At 38.6% G+C, this 22,039-nt stretch overlaps 1 protein-coding gene across 2 annotated transcripts in view; it reads right to left on the minus strand.

Moving 5' to 3' along the window:
• Positions 1–22,039, minus strand: part of PTPRN2 (protein tyrosine phosphatase, receptor type N2) — a 636,306-nt gene that overhangs the window by 12,596 nt on the left and 601,671 nt on the right. For both annotated transcript variants that reach the window (XR_002435341.1, XM_021387625.1), the window contains exons 18-21: positions 21,639–21,758; positions 20,375–20,541; positions 14,376–14,429; positions 12,231–12,295 (exon numbers count right to left, since the gene is read on the minus strand). Coding sequence is in view for 1 of the 2 variants with exons in the window: in XM_021387625.1 (XP_021243300.1) it covers positions 12,231–12,295; positions 14,376–14,429; positions 20,375–20,541; positions 21,639–21,758 (406 nt within the window). In the remaining variant the exon portion in view is untranslated. The remainder of the gene's footprint in view (positions 1–12,230; positions 12,296–14,375; positions 14,430–20,374; positions 20,542–21,638; positions 21,759–22,039) is intronic.

Consider the following 22,039-nt stretch of genomic DNA (forward strand, 5'->3'; position numbering starts at 1 on the left):
CTAGGGTGAAAAGAACTATCTAAGTGCCTGGAGAGGCAAAACCTCATGCTGCAAAGATGGGCACCTGTTTTGTAAGAAAAATATCCCAGAACAAGAGAATTCATGAGAAAAAGGATGAAATTAGTGGCATTGGATAAAGCTAGCATGACTTCTTTTTCTCTCCACATGAACAGACCCCTCTCACATCCACCAGTACATGGTATCCATCTATTCCCTAGATCTATTATGCCTAAAACAAATGAGTTTAAATATAAATTGCTAGACAAAGAAATGTGCCAAAAAGGGAAGATTTTCTATCTTTTATCCCCTCTAATATTTATTTGTTTAACAATACTACTGGTTTCTGAAAACGAAGCGGGGGACAAACGAGGGAACATTTAAAGAATGAAGAACTGCCTTTTCACTTCTGGCTGTATTTCACCCAGTAGGGAATACATTTGGGTTCTGTTTGTGATAGGTTCCTTTTTCACACAAGGTTTCATTACTTGTTTTTAATGAATGGAAGAATGTAACTTAGAGTGAGACTGAACTAATGCTGTACCAGCAGTGATGCAAAAAACAACCACGCAATGCCTTCGCAGCTCAGTGAGCTAGCTGAGCAAGTATCTCCTAAAGCATTTCCACACCAGCACAAGGTGGATTTTAAACTTCAGTAATTAACCACCATCCTTCTAAAGGCTTTAAGTATGCACAGTAAATGCACAACAGCTCACATCAGAAACAACTGGATACACTGAGAGAAAACAAGAGGAGATGCGAGCTGAATTATACTTTGCCCCCAAGGAGAAAAGCAGTTTCTGAAGTTTAGGGTCATATTCTTTCCAGCCCTTTCTCTCCCTGCAGGCAGCAGTGCAGGAAGCAGGCTGGCACTTAACAGCTGGTGCTCCTGATTAGCAGACCTCAAGGGGTTAAAGTGTTTGCCCTCAAATAGTCGTGTAAGTGGAGGATCCAGTGTGTCATGAGAGCATGGGTAAAAGTGGAATCCCCAGTTCCTCATGCAATAAATAACGAGCTAGCCAATGCTGCTGCAATAGGCTCCACAACATGACCAGCAGCAGCTCAAAATATTTAAAATTATTACAAATTCCCTAATGTTGGTTTTATTATTGTAAGAATGAAATCTTTCCCCCTCATCTCCTCCCTCTAAACGTGGCAGAGGACCTATTCTGAAAAGCACAAGACACATGAGAAACACTTGGTGAAGTTCCCTTCCACTCTGCTGTAGCACTGCAGTCACTGTGATGGTATGGGAGTGGGGCGAAGTTTGCAAAAAGAAATGATGATGTCTATCATTAAAAAGTTGTTCTCAGGTTCAACAAACTATGGAGACTGTGCACCTGAAAACATGCTGGTGTTTTTTCAATTATAATAACAATCAGCATTTGTTACATTAGTTGAAAATTTTGTCTTAATCACAGCAAGCTTTGAGATTTTATTTTTTTTGTAATAAGCTCAAACATACTTGCACTGAGAGCAAAGGCAAAAATCCTATTATTTTATTCATTACTAATGAAAAGTGCAGCGCAGATTCTGTGAGACTGATAGAATTTTATATTAAAGCACTGTATTAAAAGGAATTTTTTAGATTCTAGATTCTCTGAATTTTCTGTATATTTATATAAATAAAATGACCCTTAAATACTTTATCAAAGTAATTATTTGGGGGGGGGGGGTTCTGTTTAAATTACCAAAGCTGAAGAGTTTTCTTTGTGCATGTTTCACAAATACGTATCACTCATAAATATTACATTACAAAGGATTTTTCTAGCTGGGAAAAACTTTCAGATCTACAGGCATATATCTTCCAACAGATAGGATTATAACTCTGCAGAGCAGCTATAAATTCGTTACTGTGAGTCCTAAAGGACAGCTTGGTCATTAGGGTGCTATGTTTAGACACATTTGACTTCTCTTCCAGCCCGAGATTCTGCCTCCCTGCACCGCTTCAGTTAAATCATTAAATTCACCCTACGTTTCACACCAACATTTATAAAGTAAATCATTTTTTTTTTCCCTACCTAGTAAGTTATTATGAAAGCAAATCTGTTTACAAGATGTTTGGATAGTAAGAAGGTGAAGACCTCTGGTTTTTTTTCATTCAACACCCTCTACACCTTTCTCAGCTCTCTTTTTGTTCCTCTTGATCATAAAGTGATCCCAAAGCTGAATATATGATGCAGGAGTCACAGTGAGCAGCTGTAAATACGGGATTATTAGCACTGTTACCATTTCTCCTTAAGGAGATGATGATGATCTGCATGGGAGTAAGAATTTATCCCATAGAAAAATAAAGGAGCACTAAGGGGAACACAGAAATGACCTGTCAAACACCTTTATTTTTGCAGCAGTAAATATTCGATTTCATCCTAGTCAGATATTATCTTCTTAATGCATCTTTTTATATGCATTATATTCTATAGATTTTGAATCAGGCCTTAAAGGGCAAAGAGACTTGTTAGGTCAGATTAAAAATGGGCTTGTTAAAATCCTGAAGGAAGGGTCCTTAATGCTGTTCTTTCCACTGATGTTGCCAGAAGCTGAAAAAGACCCAATTAATACTTGCAAGAGGCTGCTGATTGGCAGCTCTTAGCCTCAGAGTCACTCAGTCGGGAATGCGGCAGAAGACTCACACCTAACATTATGAAATAGTAAGAATACAAGTGAGAAAAAAATATGGGCAAAAATACAGTGTCAGCACAGACAATCATCTGTCTCATCACAGTGGGTCTGCATTTAGGAGGATCACAAGCATTTTTCATGTTTGGGTGATGACTGTGTGACTCACACCTACAAGTGATGCTTCGTGGCCAGACCAGCGCTGTGCACAGCAGCTTCATGCTGCCTTTCCTCTCACCCCACGTGAGCACTCTCACAAACGGGCTCTCTTGGGTTTAGCACAATGCTTCCCGACCCTTTTCGGAGCTCAGCTTTGTCTTAGCAAGGAGGCAGACAGGGAACCGTGGAGACCCAAGGACAGCCACCCCCTGAAGGACAGACCATGCCTAGAACCAGGTCTACCAGGAACCTAACCCACAAAAAGGGCCCATCTATACTGCTTGGCACAGGGTACAGAAACAGGGGTGGGCTCTCTGGGGAGTTTGCAAGTAAATCAGTACTCATGGACTATTACACTCTCACAGCCATGCTGTTTCTAGCGCCCACGCCAGCTGGACATAGCATGGATACGCCATAGACCTGCACTGCCCCCAAAGCCCTAGATGTTTCCAGCTTCCCACTGACAGCCACTAAAGGATGGCTTGCAGAGCTGCTCCAGCCAGGGTCTGCACCATTGAGTGCTTAATGTTGCTGTGAAACATTTAATCACACCATATGAGGGGCAAATTCAATCTGATTAAAGAAGAGAGGGTCGTAACTAGGGGGAGTGTAACACCACTTCTTCACTGACCATTAGTTTTAATGGCACACCGGTAGTATTTACTAACTAGCTGAGTCTCAAAGGCTCAGGCTCATCTTATCTTCTCCAGCCATCCTTGAAGTTCAAGCCGGAGTTAGTCATCTCCTCTCCCAGCAGCCAGGAGAGCGTGGGAAGACTCTGGTGGGCAATCCACTCGCCTGAGAATTACTCTCCAGAGGTGTTCATCATTATCCACTGGCAACTAAAGAGACCTAGACAACTAGGTTAGGTGAGATGCTTAATGCTGGATGCTTTATACTGCTAAAGTTATCTGTAACAATCCTGCGTTGAAAAGAGATGAGTTTTTGCGCTGTGGTTTCAGGCTCACAAATGCTGGAATCTGTTAAATCTAATGGTGTTCGACATCTGCGTTTTGCGGCTGCTGCCTTCCCTTTCTTCCCTCACACCCTACTTTGGAAACCTTAATGGAAATGGCAAAGGAAAAAGCACCACAGAACTAGAACTAAAAGACAGATCAGCCGCAATACACTGTGGGGAACACCACAGAAATGAAAAACACTTTGTAGGAGTAACTGCTGGTTGTGACTGCTGGTTTGTAACTGCTGCAAAAAAAAAAAAACCTCAAACAAGAATATTTTCTTGCTTCAACTTACATTGCCTGTGTGCCCATTAAATAAAAACACTTGTAAATACTAGAGTTAAAAAAGAGAGCTGAACAACACAACAGGTAGAAACTACAAAAATAAAAGCAATTTTTACTAGTCCAGATGTCTACTGCTGGAGCTGCTGGAGTTGTGCTATTGGCCAGGAGGAGCTTTTGATGCTTTTCATGGGAAAAGTGTCAGCAAAAACCTAGTGATTTAAAGATAACAAAGAAAACAAATGTATCCAGGCTGGCATTTTCATTTAACATTATTCTCTCTGAGATGAACAAAATCGTGTGCATGTGTGTAGGCAGTTAGGGATGGATTCAACATATATCTGAATTTATGAACAGTCTGTGTTCTCAGTCAAAATACACAAGTGCTTCTATACATCTAAAAATCAGATCCAAATGATGATTTCACTACCTTTATTAAAAAACAAGCCAAAAGAAAGCATTAAAAAAAAGCATAAACCAAAACTATAACCATCATAAAAAAAACCGCCAGCTCCAACAACAAAACATGTAACAGGCAAAGGAGGCATACAAATGGAGAAGGGATTAATAAAAGTGAAGCGATGAAAAATAATGGGACGGTCTTATACACTCACACAGATTATACATTACATAATGTGATATTGTTTACATATTTTATATTAATACTTGAAAGACTGCTCTTGCATGTTACCTCAACATATAAACATAAGTGAGATGGCTTTAGTGCAGTGCAATTCAGAGGAAGGTGATACTAAAGAAGGAACAGCTAGGAACTGCCAGGTATTTTAAAAACTGCTAATGAAAAACAATTCTGCTGGGCTTTCACTGATTTACAGCAATAGAAATTCACTACTGACACACCATATTTAAGGTAATATCTTTCGTCAATGAAGAAAAAACATGCAAAAACCACTCGCTGTGACCAAGTGCAAATGGGTGTTTATGTGAGGCCCAGCCCATCCTCATTTCCATCATACATAAGACTGTATTATAGCATACTTCACAACATACATAGTTTCTGTTACGTATAATCTCCCCCAGAAGCTAAAAGTAAAAGGAATATGAGTCACCGTCCCTGGAGGTGTTCAAGAAACATTTAGATATAGTGTTGAGAGACATGGTTTAGTGGGGTTATTGGTGGTAGGTGGATGGTTGGACTGGATGATCTTGTAGGTCTTTTCCAACCTAGCTAATTCTATGATTCTATGCCTAAATTACTACATGTGAGATACTGAAGTTCAAGATCTATACTCCATATGGCGTAATATATCGCACCGTCACCCATGATCCCTCCAGAAAATACTAGGGCATGCACTTAAATATAACTTACACAGGGATGCACGCTCACACACACACACTAAGGGTAATGATGACTCAGGAAGAACTGTGAACGTGCTGCTACTGCCTGCTTATAGTGTCAGCTCCTATGGAGTTCTACACAATCTGCTTCTTTCTACCTACACCTCTTCTATAAAATGCCAGCTAATGACCTCAAAAAGCAGTTCATCTCTATGTGCTGAAAGAAACATGAACGATGCTTACCGAAAAAAATCTTATTTCTGAAAATGTGGCTCAGTTTTCCCTAAGAAGTCTTGGAGTCCCCTTTGGAAAATGTGAATTTACTTTACCCAGGACTCAGAAGCAGCTCGCCCACTTGAATCTATTAAATTGGAAGAACTACATTTTACATCATTTTGATTTTATGTTGCACGTAGGTGGCAATGCTTTCAGAAGACAGTACATGGATTGAGTTGAATAAAAGATTCAACTAAGATGGTTCGTTCTTTTACGAGTTTATCCTTAAAAGTGACTAAACTGGTGCAGCTGTAAAAGTTGTGGAATAATTACACTTTAGTTCAGTAATATACATTGTACCCTTTATAGCCAGAAGACCACCATTTGGTCAATTAAACACTTCTCTTCAAATCTTCTATGGACTTCTGCATGAGATTAACTACAAAAAAAGTAGTTATTCACTCTGTATGTAAACGTCCTTTTCCAAACATTTGCCCAGCTGCTTCTTGAACTGATAGCACTGTACTTCTATGAGGAGCTTTTCCACTTTTCCATACTCTAACCTACCCATTGTGCAAAAAAATGCAGCCCAAATTCCTTATCTGCTTGTCTCCTCCTTAGTTTCAGTCAATGACCTCTTGTTTTCAAATTAGTCACTATCTCAAGCTGCTTACTGACATCAATACATTCCTTTCAGGGTCTTCTGACACTCTATGGGGACCCCCCTTCGTGCTCCCTTTCCCAAGGAGTAGCCCACGTCTGATCAGTCTTTCTTCACAATTCCTTTTCCCCAAACCCTGAATAATTAGGTTTGCTTTCTACCACAATTTCCTAGTCTCAATTCTTTTCCAGCAACATCCCAAGAACAAAAAATAAGTACAAAATACATATCTTTCAAAGTAATCCCTGAGCACTAAACTACTGAAAAGAATACAAAACAAAACAAAGAAATTACATCAATAATTTCATTTTTTTTCTCTTTTAAATCTCTATATTCCATATAGGAAATCGTTTAAAAACAGAGTCCCCACAGCATATACAGAGAAACATCAACTAACTACACATTCCCCATGGTCACTTACTCATTTTAGTAAAAATCTGTAGAATGTGCTAGGTTTTAAATCTATCTTCATATTATTTTTTTACTAATTGATGAGTGCAGTGTCTTGCATATGTCAAAATTTCAAAACTTTATGCATTAAAATATATTTTGCAAAAGAAAAACAATAAACATTTTTTTTCTAAATAGTGAGATTTTCCTAAGCTTCACAGGCTGGACCATAAAAAAACACCCTATACATTCCCTATACACTTCTGCATGTAGCTGGGGGCCCAGCTCTCATTGTGATTAATTATCTGCTGGGAAAGGCTGCAAGAATGAGCACTATTTGCCTAATTGTGTTTCCAGGGTAACTCATTACATAAAAGTTACAATACATAAATGCAGCTCATTTGAAAAACAGGCCTTATGACATATGATATGTTTACAAGGACACTAAGAACTTCCTTCAGAAATTGAAATAGCCACGTTTCAGATTTCCATGGTTAACATGACTGCTAAGAACTGAGGCAGTCTTGTGGACAGCTCAATAACACACAAAGTAAAAGCTAATTTTTTTGGCTTTGCCAGCCTGCATTTTTTCCTAGTGATAATCATCTATCTCACACAAACATCCAAAATCAGTGATGCAATAGATTCAGATTTACAACATGAACATAATTGCATTCTGAAGTCCTGATTTTTTTCCCGCTATAATTTTTTTTTCTCAAGAATTACAATTATTTCTAATCCCATTCCTTTCCCTCTTAATATTAAATACATTTTTTTAAAAAGCAATCTCTCTTTTATACTATATATTCCCTCAACCAGCATTACACTTGTGGTATATGAAGCTTTATTTTCATGTGAGAAAGTGGATTCTGGGCTGAAGAAATACTCTCTCATTCACCAAGAATATGTCAGAAATAGACCGCTCTGGACTTGAATCTGTACAACTGAAGACTAGAGCATTCTCAGATTTTGCATAAGGTCTGAAAAATAAGCAGACCAAATCCATTTTAACATGAATATGGGCAAGAATTTTCTTTCATAAGATCCCTTCAGAGAGGAATCAACTCCATGACTTCATTATGATCATTAAATTCACACAGCAGATAAGCAAAACCTCAACAAGCGTTCAGATTAGTCAAAATCATTTGATCATGATGAGTCAGAAGGCGAGTCTAGGAATCTTTTTTTTTGTCTTAAAATGTCATAGTAGAAACTGCACCTGCTCAGGAGCTGACTCACAAGACCCTCAGACAATAGTGATGGGGGCAAGGAAAGGAGTTCTGGAGATAACCTCTGCAGTCAGCCCAGGCCAGAGTGCGTGTGCTCATCAATTACAATCCAAGCTTTTGAATGGGAGAGAAGAAACATTGGTTTGCCTTCGGTACATCAAATCTTTTTGCCGGGTTTTAGAATTCTGAAATCAATACTTTAAAAGGACTTGAAAATTCATATTCACTTTCCCTTTGACTCATCTCGTTCCAGCTAGTTCAAACACAAGAAAATGGATGGCCAGCAAACCCCAAACAGCTGCCAGCTGGATTAATATCTAAAAATCAAACTTTTATCAACACTATCCAAGCCTCCCAGTTCAGAAAAATGAAAGGAGGATGATGCATAATCTTATTCTTTTCTTTTTCATGCCAGAAATACTTAGTAAAAGTGTCTTGAAATATATCAAACTTTTAGCTACTAAAATATGACTGCAGGAAAGACAACAAATTAGAAAATTCCCAAATTTTCTCTAGGTCAAAAAAAAACCCATACTCTTCAGCTCAGAGCTACAGTGAATTTAGGGTGAGGAATCAATATCAAGTAGATTCATCTAAAACAGTTCATCCCCTTTAGTAACAGAAGATAAAACCTGTAAATACATAAAGAACATAAAAATTCTTAGCAGAAATCATCCTCAGAAAAACAGTCTGTCAAAAATCCAGCGAGTATTGTTATCTACAAAAACAACTGATTATCATTTTCTGTACTTATTTAAATCATGAAAGCACTCAAGGAGCTGAAGTACATCACTTATTAATTTCTTATGCAAAACTAAAATTTTAAATTTAACCTGTCTGTCAGGGAAATCAGAAGTCACTTTGGTAACTCTTCTAACAATTTTCATATTAATGTAAAAATAGCATGCTATTGTAAGGCCAGGCTCCAAACCACACAGTTTTTGTTATTACTTTGATGGGGACGGGACTAGGGCCTTGTAACTGCTCTGCTCATGAATATTGCAATAAAAATAATTATGATAATACAGTAAATGATATACAGAAGTGCTGGATTGCTGGAACAACTAAGCATAAGTAAACCCTTGCATTTAAAACTTTCCACTGACAAGACACAGCAACGACAGTGCTGAATAGACACTGTTGTTCTCCAGCAGTTCCAGTTCTTAATAAGATTATTTAATGTGGCTATTTGGAGTGAATGCACAGATGCAGCCATTATATTTATTGCAGAGATAATAGTGAAATTCATTAAAACCTTGACCCAACAGGAAATCCTCCATGCTGCCGTGCAGGGCCTGGGGGAGGCCTGTAGGCTGGCAGGCAGCTGAGACCCGGCTCTGGCCCAGGGGCAGCAAGGCCTCTGAGGGGACATTGCCACCCCCTCCACTTCTCCTGTGCATGAAAATAAGGTGCCTTCTTTTTTTTTTTTTTTTTTAATTTTTATTTTTAATTTCACTCCTGCTTTCTCAGTGGAGCTGCAGCTGTCAGCTTGGTGTGGCAGATGCTGAGCACAAAATCCTCAGTTTCTTTCTCCCTGCTTTAGGAGCAGGTCACTTGCTGGTGGTTTTCAGCATGTAAAATAACACTAGATACAGCAACAGGCGAGATAGGAGGAGATACCAATTTATAACATGCTTAATAGACTAAGTATTAGCACTAATTCAATGAGCAATAGGGGAAAAAATTGTTAATGACAAAGGCATTTACAGTTAACTGTCTAAGAGAATGTGGGGAAGTAAATCATTACATGAAAAAGGAGCTCCTTTTCTCCGTCTACCCCATTAAAAGCCCCACTAAAGAGCCAAGGCATTTATTGATTGCTTTCTACTTTCCCACTGCCGAAACTAAGTACTCCTCTGTTTACTTTGATTTAAAAATGCATTATTGTCTACTTTCTAATAAACCAGACAGTGGAACAAGAAACTCAAATTATTCTAAGTTTATTCTTAAAAGTCCTTTTTTTTTTTTTTTTTTTTTTGAAAGACTGAAGGCCTTAATCCTTAAAAGCCTTTTTGAAAGAAATGTTACTAGATGCTGGCCCTGCAGCTGGGCCCAGATTGAAAGTGCACTTACATTTTTATGTTTAGCACTGAAGGACTCTGAAGTTAGCCCTCGCACTCCACATAAAAGCTTTGGAAACGGCATTCTTTGCCACTCGTGCAATTCATTCTCTAAGAAAAGGAAATGGAAAGAAAGATTTCATGTCCAGGGCTTCAGGCCTTTGATCATTTGATGAACGTTGGATCCTCAACCTGGGCCTCCAGCTTCTCAGGCCAGACAAAGAGGGCCCCGGCCGCACAGGCTGGGCCGCGGTTCCCTCCTGAACAAAACCTTTGGTGGCCGCACAGTGTGACAGCCTGGGAAAGGCCCACCTCAGCAGGGCTGAGATGCTCGCTCTGCCCTTTGATCTTTCATTTAAACCCCAGCCAAAGCACCAGGTCAGGGGATTTCGTGCTGCACACCCCCATCGGCAGAGGGGAGCAGGTCAAGAACAAAATGGGGGTGACCGATCTCCAAAAAGCCCTATGACGCCTTTCTCTGGCCAGTTTCACATGACTTGTCTCGTATTGTGAAACACTAAGCCCGCACTTAAAATGGAATTTGACATTACATGGTACAATGGAGCCAATAAATGGCATTCTTCAGTGCTTTTACAACAAAGTCAACCCTCCCTTAAGTGGCTGAAAGCCCGGAGCAAGAAAATACTTCTCATTTACTTTTTTATGCAAGTAAATTGCATATGCTTTAAATCTAGTTTTCATTACAGCTTCATGTTTCTGATGACTGAAGTGAGCTGAACAAATACCTAAGAAAGGTGTATATTAATTTTACTACATACCATTGCTCCCGCTTTCAAAGACCAGCCTGTCATGTGGAATGGAACAAGTGCTGCAAGTATCTCCATATTTCCTCACAGAGGGAAAGCCTACTTTCCAGTGAGCATGAAAAACTGATCTCATCCCACTGGAAAACCTTCAGGACATGGCTAAGAAGAAAACAGGCGCACAACTTCTTTTAACATCAGGACCAAGTTCCATGTTATACTCACAGGCACAAAACGCACCCCTTTATGTCCATGTGTGACCAGACACATTAACACTCAGAATACAGAGAGGAAAAAATGCTAAACTCTTTTTTCTGAAGGGGCACCACATCAATATGTGCCACAGGACTGCTAGATGTGGATGCAACAGATGACTGCAAAGCATGGAGTGTATTTTTAAACCACATCTAAAAATATGATTATGTTAGAAGGTTTTCAGCAACAACTGTAAAATGATTAAAAGTCAAAGGACTAAATACTATTTCTCCAAATAAATTGATTTGTTATTACAGTAATCCTTTTTCTATAAATACAAACACATTGTGCATAATAACAGATCAAGGCAGCTTACGAACTCAGCACTGGAATTAAGAAAGGCAAATGACAATTTTTTATTTATTTTCATCCTCACAGACTACTCTTCCTTGTAAAATGCAGTTCTATGACAGTGTGACACAAACATGGCCAAAGGCATGGGGAAGGAACATGATAAATCAAATTGACTATTATGCCAGGTTTACTTGCCCACTTTTATCCCCCTTCCTTCTAAAGACAATATCAGTATTAAAAATGTGGTTTAATTCTATCATACAGAGATTATTCCAGGGTATCTCAAGCACTTCCCACCACAAACCATTTAGCGATCAATAAGATAATGATCCCAATCTCTTCAGGACCTACAGACTTAGCTTTTAACAAAGAATAGTATAAATTTACGACAGGACAGATGATCTCCTACTTCATAAAATGCATTTCACCGATAAGAAAACTGAAGTACAGAAAAGTTAAGTAAGTTTTTCAACATTGAACAGACAGTGGCAGAACTGTGAACAGAGCACTAGATAACTTATTTTCAGTCCCATGCATCGGTCACTGCAGCCTTATTCCTCCTAAATGACAAATCTGTGCACATGGGACCTTGTCTGGTACCAGCTCTTCAGGGCAATACAGCGATAATGGGGAGCTGCACAAAGAAAAGGAATTGTGCTTGACCACCACAGCTGGATAGGTGGCAGCAGACTGGGCAAAAGTCATGAAGCATCCCAGGACCTAACCCACATAACTACTAAGTAAGAATTGTTCAGCCTCTAAGTACCTTCTTCTAAAAACTGTAGTAACTATTTTCAGCGATGAAAAGTTAAAAAAATCAAATAGTTCTCAGCAACTTAAGAACATCTGTTCATTCACAAAGCATTTGCATTTCGGTTTGTTGTTTGAAATCTTTATGACAATAAAAACTTAAGAACATTCAGGAAAATGTACAATTTGCCTCTAATTTATTCTTGGGTTTTCTGTGAATACTGCTCCCCATGTTGCCATGGCAATACAAGCACATCTTTCAGTACAGAGGAAGTAACAAGCCTTTTGATTCTCACCTTTAGCCATTTTATTGAGAACCATGTCAATTAGAATATAGGTTCCACTTCTTCCTGCACCATCACTGCCAACAGAAACGGAAAAAGAAAAAATAAAGCCTATCAGTGTGCATCTTGATTCAACATAAAGATACCTGCCATTATGTTATACTGTCACACAGGAGGCAGAGGGGAATGTAGGGGATATGAGGGAAAATGAGGAGAAATGTAGGATACTGAGAAGGAGAGAGAAAGCTTGCCCTGAATTAACACTAGCTGTTTGTGGAAGACCAGCCTGCATGGATAACAGGGCTCTGTTTTCATTTTTTCTTAAACCAAGCTGTGTTTATGCAGTAAAAACATTTTAAATGAAAGTGGAAAATTCAGTAGCCCTACAACAGAATGTCATTTCTGTTCATGAAGTGTAGATATCATGTGCTTATAGTCACTTGCATATGAGTTCAAGAAATGCAGAATAAGCCCAACCTAAGCATTATCTATAATTGTCCCCAGATGTTGTGGACTGCAATTGAACACTGTGGTCAGAGGGAACGCATGCAGAGACCTGTCTAAGAACTGAAATATTTGATTAATGATGGACTGCAGTTTTTCTTCAGTGTAAGTCATAAGTGATTTTTCTTTCTCTTTTTCGCTTTAACTCTTCCTTAGTTGCAATGACCAGAAGAAAAATTATCATGTAATTCCTGAGAAACAGCTTTAACTTTTTGTATCCTAAGTCATTCCTCAGAGATGTGAGACCAAGACTTGGGATGGGAAGAGCTCCCTAATGTGAATGCAGCTTGTGTCCCTTTCAGAAAGCAATGTGTAATTGCCAGCATGATGCTCTGTTAGAGCTGTTGTTAGCAAACATAATTAAGACTTTAAGTAAAAGCTTTTTTTCCTTTCTCCTCCAAAATTTTTTCCAAGGTGCATGTGTGACCAATTAGACTGTATGTAGGTTTATTAATTAAGCCATTATTTTTATTGATAGCTCAATTTGTGTACAAGTATAAATGAAAGGAAAAATAATAGAACAGTGTGAAGCATGTTATTACGTTCTGTTTATAGACAGGCTGTGAAACTTAATTTTTGTTAAGTCCGTGCAGACAGTTTTTTTTTCTTTTTTCTCTTTGAGTTCCTAGATTACTGCTTAGAGAGAAAGAGGTAATGGTAATATATTTCTTTCCTATGGCTGTGAAGGGAACAAAGACGCAATCTCATTAGTTAAACTGAATAGTGAGAGACAAAACAGTGAGCCAGTCCAGTAAAAAAAACTACTAAATGAATAGTAGACATTTTCATCCATTATAATAAGGAAGGTGTAGGAAACTTAAAAGGCTCTTCATTTGGCATCAAATGTTTCTTTTTTCAGGCTTCCTATAGACAATGCAAAGGAGCCTGCTCCAGGCTGCTCTCATCTACAGAAGGACTCCTGGCATCTGGTGAAGGCAACTGCTGAGCTACCAGTGACACACACGCTCCCTCTCTTCCCTCCCACAAACAGTGGAATGCCACATGTCAAACAACCTGCCTCTCAGCAGGGCTATTTTTTTCTGCCTTCCTTGTCTACAAGAGTATATTGAATAAATGAGTACAACATTCTCCTTCTAATTTAGAAACCCCAAAACCAAACATTAACATTCCTATGGCAAAGTTTTCCATTGACCTGCCCAGTAGGTTTTGTTTGCATCTATGACTGCCAGGCCCAAAGATAAAAGTTTACTCAATCTGTGGGTTGGTTTCCACTCCCTAACACTGCCCTCTCCTTACCATGATCACTAGAAGAAAGTGAAGGAGAAAAAAACTTTACTGAGTGTGAATATAATAAAGAAGACTACGTTAGGAGATAACACATGGAAAAATACTTATTTTGAAGGAGATCACTGAAGAAATTGCAGCATTATTTGTATTTCAAAGGGTGGCTATATAGTGATAGTTCAACACATAACATCCACGAAATCACAGGAAACAATAATTTTTTTACAAAAACAAATCTTAAGCATTATTTAGCATTAAGAACCAGATGATTTATATTTAATTCCTTCAGCCTGTCTTACTGTCTGGTTAGTGATCCATCTAAAGTTTCATTTGCTCGTTTTGCTTATATCTATATAAACTTCTTGCACATAAGAATCTCTGTGAAGCTATTTTAGAAATTGTACTTGCCTGCAGTGAACAACTACTGGACAAGAGCGACCCCTGTAGCACTTGTTTACTTTCCTGAAATAAAACAGACACAAAAAATTAATTAAGCATATTACACACTGCTTCTTCAGCCAAACATCAAAAACAAGCAATAAGAAAAAGCAAATATTACAGTCCTTAAGAAACTGTCTAATTCACAATTTCCTGACATAAAAAGCAGTTGTTACATACGTAATCTTGTTTAAAAGTTTGCTTCTGCTTGGCTGTTGTAGAGATCCCAGATAACATCCCCTTACCACTCCTGGCTAGGCAAATGAAATTATCTCCTTTCTCCAGCGTCTCAAATGTGAGCTCCAAAAAGAGTACCATGAGATGCCTTGCTTTTAAAGCCAACTTTGAGTTCATGAGCTTGCTCAAAGACAGATTGAGGGGCATCAAATTGAATCAAAAATTAAAAATAACTATTCCAGTATACTTTATATAATGTGTGCTGATTTGTAAAACCATTTCTTTCCAAATAGCAAATAGTAAACCTTCTGAAAAGCTTCTGACAAAAATATAAAATGTAATCTATTTGTTGTAAAAATAACTCAAACAATCTGTAAGCTTTACTGCTTTGGGTCTAGTGCAAAGGTCTTAAACATTTAATATTTATATGATTACTTTCTCCAGCATTCTAGCTGAAGACCCTCAATGGCGAGAGAATCTATTTGAAGCAAAACAACAAATGTACAGCTATATAAGATCAACAAAGGCACCTAGTCTAAGAAAAGAGTTTGCAACATTGGTTTCAATCTATTTAAATTATCTTACAAATCTTCTCTTCTGCTCCAGAACATATTTTGCATATAAAGTATGTTACACATCCAAAGCTCATCAAATATGCACACATATGTTAACAAGGCAAGCTGAATAAAGGATTAAACAGTAAAACACTTCCTCAGGAAATCAAAACCTTGCACTCTGACAAGATGCTTGAATTTACTAGAGCTAGAAGGTCTCCTAAAAAGCCACATCATAGGACAGCTTTTGAGGCATGCCCGGCCACTCTGATAGTGTCCAGCTTAGTGCAAGTGTTGCAGCAGATCCTAAATGCTGAACTGAAGAAGTGAGCTGCTGGAATCTGGCAACTGCTACAATGTTATTATGAATTTTAAAGCATAACTAACCTCCTGAATCATTTAGTTCTTGGCTTTTCATCTATTCGCTATCATCTGTGCTGTGAAAGCATGCATATAACATTGCTTACAGTATAGCCCGAAGATGCCTAAACTCCTAAATCTGACAAGGAGTCTGGATACCTGGAATTAAATCCAAGCAGGCTATGGACATGCTGATGATGGTGCAAGGAGCTGGAATTTCACATTCTGCTTTTTACTATTTAAGATTCTAATCAAATGTGATAATATTAAGTTCTTGTAATGATTCCTTTTAATCATTAGAATTCAGGATTTTTCACAATCCTTTTTCTTTTGTTCTTTTATGTAAATTCATACTCACAGAGCCATTCTGTATGTTTTTATATTCCTCGCATGCAAGTAATAAATGCAGTGAAAAACTTTCTATAAAATAAGTGGCAAGCCATCAAGAAGCACCTGAGCTTGGAAATTATATAGGACATATATATGTTCATGAACACAAACATTCACAGGCACTATCAAGCAAAACTCTTCTATAATTGCAATGACTTAAGCTGCAGTGGAGTTTTAGCATGAACAAGTCACTTGATTCTTGACAGTCATATCTGAGGATCAGCTCCTTTTGTACGAGGGCTGCTCCAAAAGTAATGCCACCTATTTTATTATGTTGGCCTTCGACATCAGAGGTGGATGTTGGTGGAGTGGTGGTTGAGGTTGAACCTTCCCACCAATATGCCATTTCATTTTGTTGCTGTGTGACAGGCGGCAGCAGAAGGGCAGCCTGACAAAATGTTGTCTGACATGGAAGTGCACATAAAGCAAAGGTGTGGAAGTGAATTCCTCCATGCAGAAAATACAGTACCCATTGACATTCATCGATGCTTGCTGAACATTTATGGAGATCAAACAGTGGATGTCAGCACAATGAGGCGGTGAGTGGTGCGTTTTAGCAGTGGTGACAGCAACATGAAAGACAAGCCACGTTCCAGACGGCCATGCAGATTTTTACAAGCACGGCATGCAGGTGCTCTTGTTCGTCACTGGTGAAATGATGTTGACTGTGTTGAAAAAACAGTGTTTTGCAGCTGAGAATTTGCTCTATCAAGTAGTGTTATTGTGCTGTTTGTATCTGTTGCAGTTTCCAAGGAAATAATTAGGAGACATTAATTTTGGAGCAACCTACACGCAATAAAAAAGTCTTGTTTTTATTTTTTACATTGTACAGTAAACTATTTTTGAAATGTCTCTAGCATCATCTGATACAATGAGTCTGCATTCCCCACAGCAGCTGCTTATCCTCCCCCCATCACGTGCACTAGTAAAGAGTCATTTCTGCATTTAGTAAATTACATAAAAGCTAAGAACTAGAGGGGTATTTACCATTTATTTTTCTGCTTGTGTGGTTCCTTTGTTCCTTGGCACCACTAATATGATACTTGCATGTTGTGACTAGCCACCTACCACAGTCCTAATACACTTTCAATGACAAATTGAACTAAACCTATCAGAAAATCAGACAATCAGACATGCACGTTAGGGAAAGACACCTTATGTTTATCAGTTTTATTGAAGGGTTTCAAACATTTTCATTATCACACATTTCAGAAAACACATTAAAACAAAGGGTTTCAATCCAGCTGGTTCATAGCTTTCTCTGTATATAGTGTGAGAAAATACTTAGAACTGCAGCAACATCTCATTTCATTCTTAGTTCTGGCTAATGAGAGTAAGCTGAAAATTCATCGATAAGCAAAGTTCTTGAATGCTGAAGAAAATATATATTACATATATATATATATATACAGGAAGAAGTAACTTAGAAAGAATGATTAGTAATACAAACCAACCCTTGGCTCATTGAGTGAAAAAGAAATCATCATGCAAACCATCAGCAAGCAAAGGTCAGAGGTCGTTAGAGGCTCAGAAAAGGGGTTTCCCACATTGTCCCTGCAGCAGAGTCACAGTTTCCAATGATCACTTTTGTGACTATGCAACTGGGCTCATATTACTAGCTGCAACATCACAAAAATGACACTGGCAACCGCTAATTAGCTGGCAAAATAAGAATTTGTCCATTTTTAAAGTGAGCAGTGTTAGTAAATGCCATTGCACACAGCAAGAAGTGATAGCATAATAGATATATAGTTTAAGCAAAGCCCTCACATGTGATGCTAATTATCTTTTAGCTTAGCAGTCCCTCTTTATAGTGTAAATGTGCTCCCTCTGGGCTCAAGAAATATTTAATTACACATATCAGTGCATGACTAACAAGCTAGTCCAGAGCAATAATGATTGGTCTATTGTTCAAAATGAAATTAGGACTCCAGAAGCATTTAAAACTGACCAGTGGTTTCTGCAGTAGCCTCACCTCTCAGGGACTGTCTTTTGTACAGATTTTTGAGATATATAAAGTAATCTCTTTTTGGCAATTTATACCTGCATTACGAAAGTATGATAGATTATTTCCCAAGGTTTAATGTGTCTGCTAGATTCTAAAACACTGATACATAGCAAGAGAAATGTAAGCTTTCAGTTTTCAAAGAGACTTGCAAAATTTACTTGAATAAAGATTGTAAGCTCCATATTTCCACAGACTCTGGGCAAGGTAATTTTGGGAATCCAATTTTTCTTGGTGATGAATTATAAAAAATAGAGGGTTGGTTATGTATATGCTTAAATTTCATATATGTATGTGAATATATAAATATACACACATATCCATATATATATACAAACACACTGAATGCACATAGACATAGATCAAAAGAAATGAGAGCAGCCCCTTCCTAGCACCACCTTACTGTGAGTATGGCAGTGCTGTCAGACATCTATTCCAGGGGCTTTGTGACTCAGCTGATGTAATCCAGCAGAGCTTGTACTTTAAATAGGAAGCTTCAGGTGTAAAACATGTATTGTATAAATGAATGCCAAATACATTCCCTTTTTTGTCCTTAAAAACCAGCAACATCAGATGACCAAGAAAACTGAGATTCGTAGACCAGCCATTGTGCATGCCAAAATTCCTTTTCAGAAGGAATTTTACTATGCATTCAGTATTATGAGTTCATTGTACAAAATTTGCACATTGCAAATGATTACAGTATCCTACGCTGGACTGTGAATACATATTAAATGAACACTCAGAATTCAATTAAATCTTAACAGGTTCATTCCCATACTTCCTTTAAATGGAAAGAATAGCAGCTCAGCTACTTCTCTCACCTAGTTATAAGTTTGATTTTCAAAGTATTGCTCAACACGTCTTCAACATGGCCATTTAATTCTTACATAGTGTCTCCAAGCAGCACTTTCTTGGTGATGCAAATTGTGACACCTAACTCTGCAGTTCACAGATGGACCTCGAGTCTTACTGGCCCAAAAAGGAGATGAGGTGCTCCAAGCTTCAGATGTTCTGGCAGTACAGGCTGACTGATGGTCAACTGATACTAAATTTCCCACTAACTTCAAAAAGAGCAGAATCAGACACTGTGTTGAATCAGTGCTGCAGCCTTGCACAGCTTAGCAAAACCCATTTAGCATTTTTATTATAAAAATTCACTACAGTCAACTTCTACAGTACCACAAGCAAAGGAAAATCAACTTACAAAAATCATATTAAAATCTGTATTTGAACCCAGAGAAGAATACCTTGGAAAAATTCAGTTACAGTTTCAACTCCATCCTATGACTGTGCTTCCTTCTTCCACAATGGCTCTTGCGGTGTGACTGGAGCACGTCCTTATGTTCTTACCTAGCCCCAGCTCTCAGTGACTGCTGTACTCCGTCACTTGACTTGCAGTGTGTGAGATGGCTCTGCCTTGAGAATGCTTGCAATACATACAAGACTATTGGTGGACAAATGGTGGCATTTGGCCCTAAATTTTTAAGGGCAAAATTGTGCCAACTGTGCAACCAGCTCCCGCTTGGCCATAAACCAGCTTAGCACCTCAGAAGCGCATCTCTGCATCAGAGCTCCAAGCACTGACTGAAAGAAACAAGATCGGACCTTTTGGGCCCTGAGCCCTGTATAATCACTTTAGGGGCTTGTGGATAATACTGTAGCACAGAGAGGAAAATGGGCAATCCCAGAGGCCACACGTGGATTGAGAACCAACTCACAAAACCTCCCGGAGATTGTTTTCATTAGTTATGAGCGCACTGCAGTGGATTAGTGGGTACATGCTAACGCCTACACATGGTGTGCTGGGCATGGTTTGCAATCAACTGAAGATTATTTCTCTCCAATATTTATCATGCATGGCTTTAATTTTCAAATTAAAATTCAGATAGACACAGCAGACACAAGGGAAGGTGACAAGAGTTTTCACAGTTTTTGCCTTTGTCTGTTTGTATTTTAAAGCCACAGTGACTTTCTTTAAAATTCTGGAGGGCATGCTTTGTCAACATTTTCAACTGCTTTCTCTAATTTCCCCTTTTCTCCAACCAGAGAAAGTCTAGAGGCTTCACAAGCAAACACTACCATGCCAATGCCATTATTGCCATGTGACTCCAGTGTGATTTTTCTTTAAGTCTGCTCGTACAATGTAGTTTATTTGTGAGATACCTGCAATAAGGATCATAGGGGAGCCACACAGAAGGTCTGGAAGTTCCAGACAGCTAAGTACTTTGAAAACAAAGAAGTACAGAAGCACTGAAGAGCTGTACAAAGGGAAGAAGGTAGCAATCTCTAAATGGGAACTGAGTGTATCTATTTGTGAGGCAACAGCAAAAATCAATCTACTGCAGATTTTTATGTTAATTTATCATTGCAGCATCACAGGCTGAGGACGCCCTTTCAAAACAAAATTATTAGAATTACAGCCAGTTTTAGTTCCTCAGATTTGAACTTCCTTAAATAAACTTCCATACTCTGTGCTTTACCTGCGGAAATCCAGAAGCGATCTTGTGGAAGCAGGAACTCTCTGATCGTTCCAGCTGAGGAAATGGAACTGTGTCACCGTGCGGGTCTCATTTGTCTGCAGGTTCTTCAGGTAGAAGCTCCTCACCAGGAAATCCTCGCACCAGATGTGCTCAGAGACAAGGTTTACCTACACCCCAGAGAACAAATGGAGATCAGGAATTCCAGTTGCAAGCCACAATTTCAGAATTGCAGGTGTAGGATGTCTTGGATGAGGGAATTGCATGAAGTTTTATTAGCAAATTGAACACTGCTGTGAAAGTAACTTTTTCTTTAGCAATGTGTTGTTGTCAGGAAGGGGTTAGCTGTCTCTGCTATCTCATTGGAAACATTAAAAAAATGCTGATAGTTTTAATGCAAAAGGAAAAAACACGGAATTGAAACCTGACACTGTTCTATGAATGCAAAAAGCACTGCCTAAAAATACATCAGACTGCCAGATGCTGTGCACACAGAATGCCCACAATGCATTGCTCAGGCCACTCGGAGTAGTCTTAGAAATCTCACAGTAGAATTCATGTGAGAAGTTAAAAGTCAAATTTTCACCTAAGTGGAAAAATAAGCATAAAAATGGAACTTATTTTCAGAGTTGATCTTTTCAGGAAGGAAGTTTTTTCACATGTTAGTTTAAATGGCAATATTTCTTGATATTTTCCTATTAGTATTTGGCAGGATGGTGTTATTTTCTTCCTGTGCTCAGCCAGACAGCTGGAAAAACATGACAGCCATTGTCAAGGCTACACTGCAACAAAACTGATGACACAGTATTTTGGGCTAGCTATGTATAGCAGAAAAGAAAAACGTATATTTATTGTTGTGACTGAGGCACGCGGTAAAAATAGATGGCATTAATTACGAAAGCTATATGTAAGCTTTCCTACTAACATATACGTATGGCTTTCCTACGGCAAAATTCAGTAGTTCTAAAAATACTATTATTCCTATAAAATATAAATACACACTTTCATATATCAGCCACTGGCAAGACTGTTTTAAAGACAAAATCATTGTCCTTGTTTCCCTGCAACCCTCAGTTCATTATGTAACTGGTTGCAAGCCACCAGGCAATTAAAACCACCCAAATTTCTGGCAAATCTACCACTACTCAAAGACACACTGGGCTACTTAAGATGTACAGGTTAGACCAAACGAAAGAGCATTTTGCCCCGTATGAAATGAAGCCATATTCTTCCTGTCCCGCTTACGCGCAGTGCTTTGTTTGGGTACCTCGTAGATGTGGTAGAGGTTTGACCCTTCGTCGGGCCAGTAGTGGTAGCACTGCTTGACTCCGCTTTCTGTGAGGGGTGTCAGCATGACAATAACGACACAGCCGTTCTCCCAGACCATCTGCAGACAAAGAAAGACACCATAGCCACACTGTGACTGCCTAATTACTGCGTGACATGTATAATTACTGCACTCAGACACACAATCAAAATTTATTCCATTCACAGGAAATTTATTTCATTTTCATTAGACACTTTTACTCTGCAGCTGCTTTCAAATCCCTGAATAAACTGGCACCATATTTTGCAGGCATCCATGAAATATTAAAGAATTTCCAGTGATTTCAATTCATGTCTTCTGTAAAATCTCTCCTTGTTCTTGGTACCGCGTTCAACTGCATT

This window comes from Numida meleagris, chromosome 2, assembly GCF_002078875.1.
Source record: "Numida meleagris isolate 19003 breed g44 Domestic line chromosome 2, NumMel1.0, whole genome shotgun sequence".
NCBI classification, from domain to species: Eukaryota; Metazoa; Chordata; class Aves; order Galliformes; family Numididae; genus Numida; species Numida meleagris.